General features: G+C 42.6%; 1 protein-coding gene across 2 annotated transcripts in view; it reads right to left on the bottom strand.

Moving 5' to 3' along the window:
- LOC124721168 (plexin-A4) overlaps positions 1–12405 on the bottom strand; it is a 996057-nt gene that overhangs the window by 36097 nt on the left and 947555 nt on the right. For both annotated transcript variants that reach the window (XM_047246003.1, XM_047246004.1), the window contains 3 exons: positions 10924–11024; positions 10370–10499; positions 118–280 (listed from right to left, as the gene is read on the bottom strand). In XM_047246003.1, coding sequence (XP_047101959.1) covers positions 118–280; positions 10370–10499; positions 10924–11024 — 394 coding nt within the window. The remainder of the gene's footprint in view (positions 1–117; positions 281–10369; positions 10500–10923; positions 11025–12405) is intronic.

Here is a 12405-nt window from a genome sequence, read left to right as displayed (position 1 = left end):
AGAATAGCTGTTCTTAACCAAAAAATGTGTCTCTACCACAAAATAAGAAATACAACGAACTACATGCTAAGGAAATGAGAGAGAATTAGCCAACTGTAAAGCATGCTTTGTACTTACGTTGTCCCTGAGGTATTGAAGGAAGAAGATCTGTCCTCGGTGTTGTGCAGTTCACACCATAAGGTTTACGAGTCGCATTTGTTATTAGTGTCTTATCCAGTGCAGTGAATGCACACAGGAACTGGCCAGAAAGTGTTGGCAGGTTTTCAATTACGAGTTCCAGCTGCAATGAAGAAGTCAAGTCTTAGATCTTGGCCTTAAAATGACTTCAGTTAACATTGAAGGTTTATCTGCAAATAAAGAACTTTTACTCTCTGACATATGCAGGAAACACAAATGTGATATTTTAATCTTACAGGAAACACATAGAGGACCCACTAGCCATAGACCAAAAATCAAAGGCATGATATTAGCTTCAGAAAGACAGCACGAACAACATGGGAGTGCAATATTCACAAAGCCTAGCCTTATGGTTCAAGCGGTGGTGATGACACATATAGATAACATAGAAATTTTAAGAATTGAATTGAAGACATGCACAGTGACCTCCATCGACAAGCCACCTGGGGTAGATTTCAGACTCATAGAACCAAGTAACTTTCGAAAACAGTCAATCACAATCATAATCAGAGATTTCAATAGTCACAGCACTACACGGGGCTACCAAGAGACAGATTCCAATGGAGAAGAAGTTGAAAGATGGACAGAGAGATCTGAACTCAAGTTTATACACAACCCAAAATTACCAGCCTCTTAACATTGGATGATAGGAATGTGGATACAAGCCTGACAACATATTTTTAACAGATTGGATTGTTCAGAACACTGTTAAGTTGGTAGTTAACGCACTACCAAGGACTGAATGTAGACCCATCACACTGACCATAAAAGCTGTAGTGTGTCCAGATATCATCTCATTTAAAAGGTATTTCAGCTTCAAAAAGGTATGTTGGAGATTTTTCACAAAAGAACTGGATGCCGATATTGGTGAGATACCTCCAGTTGCTAACTCCTAAGACACATTTATACAGTACGCCAGACGAATATCTTGGAAACACATCCATAGAGGCTGCTGGAAGGAATCCATACCTGTGATTTACGACAACATAAAAATAACCCTAGAAAAGTATAGGCAGCTTTACAATATCAATCCAGTCTCTGAAGACAACTTGGAGGCTGGAGAGGAAATGCTCACCCAAGGGAGCACCTTTGAGGAGTTGGATGAGAAATTAACAAGCAGCCCCAAAATACTTACCAAACCCAGCAAAGATGCAAGTTTGCAGTTTCAACATGAAGATTAATGAAGCCAAAAGAAAACTCCATGTGAGTTGGAAAGGACAAGGAGCTAGAGCACTACTACATTCCCCACTACTTAGGTAGAATGTTGGTCAGAACTCTGTCATGTAAACAGCACTGTTCAGACACTAAGCAGAAGGTCAGTGTTAGGAATAACATCATTCATAAACTGACCAGCTCAAACTGGGGTGCTGACCCACAAGTGCTTCAAACTACAGCCATTGCACTCATTTTGTCAGCAGCTGAGTATGCTGCACCTGTGTGGAAGAATTTGGCCCATGTGAAACACATTGATGTGACCATAAGTGAGTTGTCTCATATCAGGATATTTGAGGCCCACACCAACAGAGAAGATCTACCCTCTCATAAGGATAGCTCCCCCCCAGTATATGGTGGCAAGTATCTGCCAAAGTGGAGAGGAAGAAACAGATGACAAATAATCATCATCCTCTACACAGGCACTTATAATAGCCCAGGTAGCTTCACTCAAGAAAGAGCTGCCTCTGGAGGTCAGAGCCAATCACCATCACTGTCAAAGAGAGGAGATTTCAGCCATGGAAGGAGGCAACACCAAATACTACCTTGGAGCTGAAGGAAGAACTTGCGGCTAGAAGTAACAAATCCTTCACAACCTGGACAGCTCAGCAGGCTGTGGACTAGGATCTCACACTGCAAGCATAACCTTGCATAATGAGGCTGCTTTGATGAGGAACCATTATGTGACTGGGGGAATGACCAAACAGACGACCACCTACTGATGTGCCCAAACCTCAGCACAAGCTGTACCCTGCTAGATTTACAGCTAGCTAAAGATAAGGCCATCTGTGTAGCTGATTACTGGGCAAAATATATTTAAACTTTAAATTTTATTACAGTTGACTTAAACTAGATATTAATGTATGGTGTTCTGGACATGGAAACTAAAATAAAAATAATAAATGATCTTAGTTACACCAAAAATTAACAGTTTTGTCCACAGCATTTGTCAGTCTGATGAACACCAAGTTCATGTTTTTTTATCTTATGTGCATGACAAGTGTGTATCAGTTTCATATCAATCGTATGATAGTAAGAAGTCAGAATTTGAAACAATCAGACTTGGGTATAACATGTTTCTATTTTAACACTTTCTGATGAACATAAATGATCCACTTACATTTGCAGAAGATTCCACTTCTGTTGCTTTTGCAGATAGTGGAAGTACCTGTATAAAAATTAGTACCAGTCATTTTACTGGAAAGTCGGCTAATGAAATATTTGAAAACTTCAACAGATGGTTAAAGGCCAGTGTATCATCATTAAACCTAATATAAATAACACAAGAATCTCACACAAACAGAACTTGTATAATTCGTCACATGATACACTACACTGTTAAATGAGATGGATGGATAAATGGATTGATGGGGTTACAGGGACCAAACTATGAGGTCATCCTATTCCTATAGGTGTCAAACCAGGAACAGTCCCCAGAGAGGAAGGACACAAAACATAAATCACAAAGAACCCAACTGTGCATGAGAATCAAGAAAACTAAGAGATAGAAGCAAACAGAAGTGAGAGAAGGGCAAAAGGGTAAAGCTGGGTAAGTTGGTCTGTCCAGAATACAGTAGGAGACCGCCAGGACACATTACGCGATGGGAGATGCACAACTCTGCATCTGACCGGTGCTTCCTCGCCCTCCATTATGACAAGAAAACGTGGAAAAGTTGATAAATTCTCATGAAAGAGAACAATGACTATGAGACAATAAATCAACAACATATGTAGAAGAATTAAAAAGGTTGGAAGGGCAGGGGCCAGACTGAACCACCAAGCAAAGGCAGCCATGGGCCCCCAGGTTGGTGCAGGTGATGAGGCACCCCTACAGGCCCTCAAAAAGCTGTTGAAGCCAATGTGCATTACGTCACAGAGAGAAATAGAAACCACCTTCATGGGTAAAATATACAACTGGATCAAACACTTTTCCATTGTACACTGGTATCGGAGACAGTGTGTAGGCTTCGCTGTAAAGTGGCCAAAATATGGAAGTCTAGTAGGATGTAGGCCACCGAGAGTGGGTGGATCATCACATAGGTTGTGGCCATGGGTCAGCCAAGTGTGGCCAATGTAAATCTGACAGTGAACAGTAGGTTCCCTGTGAGAAGTACAAACGGAAGACTGCCACATCTCCACAGGCCACTTTATTGCTCGCAGTTTGTTTGGAGAAACCAGGGCACACAAATCCTTGTTCCAAGCCTCCAACAACTGATGGGCAGTGTTGACCAAAGATCCAGTTCTGGAGCCCCCATATTTGAAGTCAGCATCCTGGTAGCCAACTTGGCCAACCAGTCATGACATTCATTCCCTGGGATTACAACGTGACCTGGAAAGTACAGTGTGACAAGATGTTCTGGACAAAAATTGGGAGTGGGCTGTGGAGACAGCACTCATGCAGGGTAACGAGGACGTTGTGATGCCATATTTGAAGTCAGCATCCTGGTAGCCAACTTGGCCAACCAGTCATGACATTCATTCCCTGGGATTACAACGTGACCTGGAAAGTACAGTGTGACAAGATGTTCTGGGCAAAAATTGGGAGTGGGCTGTGGAGACAGCACTCATGCAGGGTAACGAGGACGTTGTGATGCCATGTGGCATCATACTAAGACTCTTGCAAATCACAGAAAAAATTATAAGGTGTACATGTTGGGCAAAAGTTGACCAGATAGTAGACTCCTGGCAGATCAAACTGTCAGCTGTAGAACGGTTTAGGCAAAAATCTCCTTGGAACTGAATCAAAAAGACACTGAGACTCAAGGTACCAACACAGGTGCTGGCTCACCATTCATTTGAGCAACATGTAGAGAACACTAGTCAGACTAATTGGGTGATAGCTGTTCACACCAATGGGGTGTTTACCTGGTTTCAGTACTGAGACAACCACACTTTCTCGTCACTGAGATGGGAATTCAACCATCCACGCAACAGATATAGTTGAAACTGGCAAGAATGTGACATTGCAATCCACCTATTAGCATTTGACCATTTGGCGGAGGGTGTGTTCTGGCCCTTGAGCCATGTCAGGGCAAAGGGAATTCCCACTCACTGAATGGAGGATTATATGGCTCCAGGTGACATAGTGAAAGGTAAGTGACTTTGTGCTACCCACTGTTTGAGTACAAGAAATGCAAGCTGATAACCCTCAGACGCAGAGCCTAAAGCACAATGGAAAGTGAAGTGTTTGGAGACAGTCTGGCTCACTGTAGATAACACCATTCAGAGAGATACCAAGTTCACCTGTGGAGGTCTGCTGTCCACAGAGGTGTCAAATCTTTGCCCAAACCTGGGAAGGAGGAGTACGCAGTGCAATGGTAGCAACATACTGTTCTCAGCATTCTTGTTTCTGGCATTTTACCATGTAGTGGACCTGGGCACATAGCCATTTAAAGGTAGTGGGGTGCATCATCAACAGATACCATGGAGAGCTCATTTACAATCTCTAATGGTCACGGCAATTTTGAGGGTCCACCAAGTCACTTTCTTCCGAGAAGGAAGAATAGGGTATCAATAAGTCAGATACATATAATATGGCTCCAGTTGGGCTCTGGGCAGCCACATTGATATCTCCACAGGGCAGAGTGCTGAGAGTGACAGCAGAGGAGGGGGCATCCCAACCAGCTTTGTTGAGACCCCCATCTGCGTGGACACCCAGGTGAACAGTAAATTATCACTGTCACACAGGTTATCACGAAGGTTCCAATGGCTAGAGATGAGAAGGTCTGAGCTGCAAATGGGAAGATCAATGGGGGAATAATATTCACATGTCACAATGAAGTGCATGGGAACACCGGTATTCAAAAACACAAAGATCAAGCTCTGTGAGCAAGCTTTCAACATCTTTCCTGTTGCCAGTGGTCATTGTTCCATCCCACAAAGGGTTGTGGGCATTGAAGTCAATCAGTACTAGGGAATGTGAGGGGGGGGGGGGAGGGAGGGGGAGAGAGGAGAGCTGGGAGAACAGTGCAGACCAAGATTCCATGACACTTCATTGTCAGGAGGTAGATATGTATTATGGACAGTAAAATCCAGAAACATGCTTGCATTAACAGCCACAGCCTCCAAAGTTGTATCAAGTGGCATGTGTTTGCTTGTAGATAGTGTCCAGAATGTGTTTGCAAACACAGCCCGATGCTCTTCCATATTCAGAACAGCCCCGACAGCCACAGAGGGTATGGGTCTGCGTGGCTGAAAACAAAGCTTCCTGGGGCGAGGGGGGGGGGGGGGGGGGGTTATGTAAAAAGCAGTGGAAACATATGAGAGGTGTTGTAGCTCAACCAAGTGGCCAAAAAAACAGCTACAGTTCCATTGAAGGATCGCATCATCAATGAAGGGCCAAAGGAGGCAGGTCATGCCTCAGGAGTGCCTGCTGCCACTAGGTGTGAGGATATGGCATCAATACAAAATAGTTCAGAATCAGGATGTGGGGTGGAGGGGGGTCTAGAGCCACGGGGGCACCAGGAATGCCACCTCAGTACCCAGTGGCATTATGGCCACTGGAATCTCCTTCTTCTCAGAGTGCTGCTTCTAGTTTTTTTTGTTTTTTTTTTTGTTTTGTTTTTTTGTCTTTAGATGATTATGATGTCCATGATGGATTGTCTAACCTAGGTTCTGGGACAGAGGAGGAACACAAAGTCCTATGACCCACAACCTGTGGCTCCATCAAGCCACTGGCTGGCATCTGGTTGCAGATCAGCAGATTCCTGGCAAATGAGCACCCCATGGGACCCATTCCTGCTAAGAGATGCTGGAAGAGGGCATTGCTTCTCTGGCTGGGGTTGAAGACTGATGTCCCCAGTGGGTGGGGAGTTCATTACTCCCAAAGGGGGTATGTGGTAACCAGTAGGAGGTGGCCCCTGCAACCACCAAGGGAGTGGATGTAATAGAGCAGCTGTAAGGGCCTGAAGTAGGAAACATGGAGGACAATGGTACAGTGCTAGAGAGGATGACATTGCCGTAGCTGTAGCATACATCATCATCATCCATGTAGGATGCAGATGGTCATACTTCTTCTTGGCATCTTGATACCTGATTTGGTCAAGAGTCTTGCATTCTTGGATTTTCTTCTCTCTTTGGAAGACCGTGCCATCCAATGAGCAGGGCGGAATGGTGGTCACCACTGTTGACACAGATGGGAGTAGAGGTGCAAGGAATGTTCAGGTGCAACTGACATCCACAATTCCTACAGATGATGCAGGTATTACAATGTGAAGACATGTGTCTGAATCTCATGGTTTTGTAACAACACATGGGAGGGGGGACACACAGTTTCACATCACATCAATACCCCATCACCTTGAGCATTTCAGGAAATGAGTCACCTTCAAAGGCCAAGATGAAGCTCCCAGTATCAACCCTATCATCATCTGGGCCCTGCTGGACATAACAGAGAAAATGCACACCTCACCACTCCAAATTATCACATAACTTACCATCAGTCTGTAAAAGGAGATCACAGTGGAAGATGATTTCCTGTATCATACTGGGACAAAGGAAGTGTTAAAGTTACTGGAATGTCACCCAGCTTGTCATAGGGGAGCATCATCTGTGTCTGAGCAGAGGATGCTATCTTTAATCAGAACGGAACCACTTTTCATTTCTGAAATCACTGCTACTTCCCCAAACCAGTCCTGAAGGTGTTCAACAAAGAATAATGGCTTTGTAGTACAAAATAAATCCCCATCAGTCCTAGAACATACTAAGCATTTGGGGGAGTATTTCTCCCTTTTTCCCTAGCCCTACGATACTCCCACAGTGTAGCCAGGGAAGGAAACATTTTGGCACCATATTTCTCTGCGCTATAATATGTCTTTCATTCAGAAGACACTGCTGGGGCCATACAGCCACCAGCAGAAGAAAGTTTAATTCACTTCATGTGTGAGTCATCCGCCATGGAACCACTCACTCAAAATGGGGGCTCTTCTCATGGATGCCACCCAGTCATAGCAATTGCTACCTGGCCAGTAAATGATTGCTTGGAGTCCCTGTGCCCCAGACATGACAGGCACATGCTCCTTAGCATGCACAGGGAGCTTCCAGCTCAGGCACCAATAATTTATTCCCTGTGTGTTCAGGGGGCTACCACCCTGCAGGTACTTGGTGACATACATCTCCCCCAATGGAATGACTAATGCACTGGGTGCTAGGTTTCTGGGTGTATTACCTTTGCCAGAAAGGAAGGGTGCAAAGATAGAAAGGCTCAAAAGGTGGAATATACATTGCAGTGAGCGACCTTTCCCACACGATCCGCACTTCTGTAAAATTTGGAAGATGAATAGCTGGTCAAACCCATCAATGGGGACCATGCGGTTAAGAATAAAAATTTGTAGAATACCGGGAGGGAAGAAATCAAGTGTCCAGTATCGTAAACCACATCGATGCATGGTCGGCCCCATCCAGTGCAAAGGCAGAGGGGAAAGAATAATAGAAGGGTGGACTTGCAGCACAGAAAGGAAAGGAACACTGCAAGGACTAGGGCTTCGTGTTGGCCAGGCACATATTCACAAAAGAGTTGTGAGCCCTCTAGGGGGTGTTAAAAGAGAAATTAACTGTCAGGGTTACAGGACAGCAGTTGTGGCATTCTTCTGGGAAAGCCCACTTCCTCATCATGAACACTGCTTGATCTGCAGTTAACTTACAGACTACTCCAATAACACAAAAAACAATAAAAAGACTCCAAAGGTTTAATGTTAACACAGAAAAGAATCACATATATGGGTGCACATGTATTCAGCAACGTGCCAAGGCACATTAAATGTCTTGTGGGTAACACAGTGAATTAAAGATCTGTTGGAAAACTCCTACTCCAGTGAACTGTATCTTCATAGAAATTCTTAAAATTAATGTATTATGCTGTAATATAATCAATATCAGCATTGTAATACAATAACATTTTGTAAAGTTAAGCCATTTTATTGCATTGCACTAAAAATGTACGAGGGTGTGCTGAAGAGTAATGCCTCAGAATTTTTTATGTGAAAACTCTCAAAGTTTTTTAAATAGCACAATAATAATTAATATTCTGCATTATCTACACCTTTATTTCTCAACATAGTCACTCTGTCAAAGAACACATTTCTCCCAACGAGAGACCAGTTTGTTGGTACTGTCACTGTAAAATGTTTGACTTTGTTGACTGAAGTCCTCAAAGGTGTTCTTGTTGTGTTGTTTTGCGAACAGACGAAAACTGGATGGGGGCCAAGTCGAGCGTCTACAGTCAGTGACAGTGAACCCAAGGCGTCAGATTGCTGCAAATGTCACAGTGCTTGTGTGCAGCCTGAAACTGTTATGCTGAAGGAGAGGGTGTGCAAGAACTCTTCAAATTCATTCTTTCAGTTTTCTGAGGGTATTGCAGTACCTTGCAGGGTTTGTGGTAGTGACCTTAGACATGAATTTCAAATTCATCACACTCTGAACATTACACAACGCTGTGCATGGCTTTGCCTGCCGATGGCATGGTCTTGAATTTTTTGGGCACTGGTGGTCCTCCGTGATGGAACTCCACTGATGCTTTCTTATTTTCGGGGTCAAAATGACGAACCCAGCTTTTATCATCTGTCACAATGCTGTTAAGAAAACCATCACCCTCACTCTCAAAATGCCAAAGAAATTGTTGACTGATCTCCCATTTCCCATGCTTCATGTCAGAAATGAGCATTTGAGGCACCATACACACAGTTTTCTGTACCGCAGTTCTGCAATGATGGCCTGTACACACACTCGTAATATGGCACATTTACCTGAGAGCTGCATGTATTATCGAATGACTTTCTCTGACGAGTTTTTCAATCCGATTCCAACGAGTCTCACTGGTTGCCGTATACGATCAACCTACTTCGAGCTCTGCTACAAACATTAGGTTAGCACCACATTTCCCTTCATTACGAGCACAAACAACCCAACTTCGCACATTACTGGTGTAGATACAATCATAACCGTAGACGTCTTTCATTTCTCTACGAATTGCAATTGGAAGCACATTTCCTGCGGTTAGAAATTCGATTACAACACACTGTTTCTCATGCGCCCACATAGTTACGTTACACACCACTAAGTTAAATGCCACACGTTGGAGCCCTCTAGCAGCAGAGGATTTATCAGCGAAGCGGGAAAGTCGCCCGAGTAATAGGCATTACATGCAACACCTCAACCAATATTGAGAACAGAATAAAAAATTTACAGGTATTACTTTTCAGCACGCCCTCGTACATCCCAGAGATATTTCTACAGCCTGGAAACTTCTCTTCACAAAATCCATGGAATATGATTCATGTAAAGCAACAAAATAATAATGAAAGGAAAATGCTGATTCATTCACAAGCATAACTAAACAGATCAGTGTTTATGAATATACAATTATACAATCAACTTACAAAATGTGATGATACCTTCATTCGGTCAAGTTAGCATTCAAGGAAAATTAAGAATGGAATGTACTGCTGGAGAATGTGAAATTATATTGTAGAACATCATTCAATACAGTAGTTATAATGGAAATATTTTCATGCTTGGTGATTTCATTTCCTTTCTTTTCATTTGATTTTCAACTGTCAAAAATTTAATCCATGACCTCACTCAAGAGCAAGAAAAATAAATACAGGAATCATGATACAGTGTACAGTCAAATCATGATGATGAGTTTTCATCAGTTTCCTAGTTTCAACATTAACAGACCGTGAGCAACATGTAATGTGAAATAAAGAAGGAATTCCCTTAATACAAATAATCTACCACTTCTATATCTGTTATACTGTATTTTGCACGTGGTAATGCAAATAGCCTCTCACCCTACGTCTTTTGCTTTAGCCAAAAATGTTGTCAACAGCTGTTTACCAGATAACTGATTCCTTATACGTATGATCTCTGAATCCATTTAACTCTCTCTCTCTCACACACACACACACACACACACACACACACACACACACACACACACACACAGAGAGAAGAAAACGATCTTGTAGGAAACAGTACATACCGTTCTAGCTGTGGTTCGCTGAAGCTGGTTTGGGGTCACAGTTGTGATAGTTGTACAACGTCCACTCTTATAGGAAATCCAGTACAGTGGGTCTTTGGCAGCATCCTGGCAATCACTGCGGAGGCTACATCTAGCAAAATATTTCAGTAATTTAGTTCCAGTTCTGATAGTGTTAAGCCGTAAATGAACAGGTCTGAATAATTAGTGGTTCTATTATACAATAAATGACATTCTAATGGGCCAACATCATTGCACTGTATTTAAAGGGTTTAGTAGACAGACTTTTTTTCATCTGCGACCTTAAGATAAACTATATTCGTATTAAAGAGGCAGTTTAACATTCAATAAAAAATTAAGTTCAGTTCAGTGTAGTGTTACAATAACTATTAGTGATTCAATTTTCAGAGCTTGGTCTAGTTGAAATTAAGACAAGAATACTGTATTTGCTTGAAGCAAACTAGATTTTAAGAGAAATAATGCACTGCAACCTAGATAATGATAAAATCAATTCCAAGTATGACAAAAAGTCTCACAGGACTTTGCACATTACTTACTTATTTTCAAGAGAGCACCAGCCACAGTATGGATCCTTGGCACCTAAACAGTCCCAGCAAGTCTTGTAAACACTGCACGACTGCACTTTCACTTTGGACACCTGTAACAGAAATGATAATGTTGCAGTAAAAACAGGCTGACGAGTAACAGAAGTGTAGTTTCTCTAGTCCCTGCAGGGGAAATCAACGTGCCTCCTGTCAAAATTTTGTTTCTAAATTGTCATTTTCTACATTTGTTCAAAATGTGTAATATATATAAGATATGGGACACTACTCGGTTATGAGGAATATAATGGCACACCAAATGCAGACAGTTGATAACGTAAACAAACATAGTCCAGGAATTGAAGGAAAGCAGACTTTGATTGATAGGGCATGGTGCTCAAGTGCCATAAGTCACAGTTCGAAAGTAGTGATGGCGGTAACACCCGGAGAAACATTTCTCCTAGGCCGATTCAGGAAGGGATGGATGGGCGAAACCATTAAGGACCCGTAACAGCTGACTACCGAATCTAACTGGATGCAAACAGCTAAAATGCTTAGTTACTAGAGGGAGTTTGTAAGGTTGGTACATGATCTTCGAGGTTGATGAAGTGCTGGCTATGTAAGCAAGTAAGTGTAACAGACAGAAAGCATATACATCGCATTCCACAATGTTTAGACGGCAGATCATGTTCTGTTTAAGGCTCAATCAATATCAGTATCATACGTTTGGTGAAATATCGTTGCAGGGCGAACAAATATTGACGTTCACGGTACGCGGAGTGTGAAACAGTGTGTAGGACGAAGATAAGTAAACTTCAGTCGGGTACCATGGCGCTGTTTACCAACACCGTTAAGGGTTATGTTAGTTTGATGTAATGGAGGAGGTTCAAATTTAAAACTAGTGTAAATTACACGGATCTTCTGAGTAACGGCCGGCCGCTGTGGCGGTTCTAGGCGCTACAGTCTGGAACGGCGCGACCGCTACGGTCGCAGGTTCGAATTCTGCCTCGGGCATGGATGTCTGTGATGTCCTTAGGTTAGTTAGGTTTAAGTAGTTCTAAGTTCTAGGGGACTGATGACCTCAGATGTTAAGTCCCATAGTGCTCAGAGCCATTTGAACCATTTTTCGGAGTAACGTGTGGTAAGGTAGTGTTGAGCAGGAACCCATTTGCGTTGCTGAAGCCACGTTAGAAGGGATGTTAAGTGAGAAAGTGTCTTTTAAATTAACAACTGATCCCGCGAAAGAAGAACTCTGTAAAAAGAAAAAAACTGTAAAGCTGGATGTGTCTATTACATACATCTACCATCCGTTGTCTATTAACTTACACTGACGGGGCAAAAAAAATATCCCTAAAATCAAAGATGTGATGTTACGCCCAGTATTTAATTTTTAGATAGCCAATAGCACTGATAAATTTAGGTGCTGCTCTGTCAAAACGAATTTTCTAATACGTAGCCACGAGAACAAGCCTGCTGTTTCCCGCCGTAATGGTAACA

Source organism: Schistocerca piceifrons, chromosome X, assembly GCF_021461385.2.
Source record: "Schistocerca piceifrons isolate TAMUIC-IGC-003096 chromosome X, iqSchPice1.1, whole genome shotgun sequence".
Classification (NCBI taxonomy): domain Eukaryota; kingdom Metazoa; phylum Arthropoda; class Insecta; order Orthoptera; family Acrididae; genus Schistocerca; species Schistocerca piceifrons.
The sequence above is the reverse complement of the archived record's forward strand: the minus strand, read 5'-3'. Positions and strand labels throughout refer to the sequence as shown.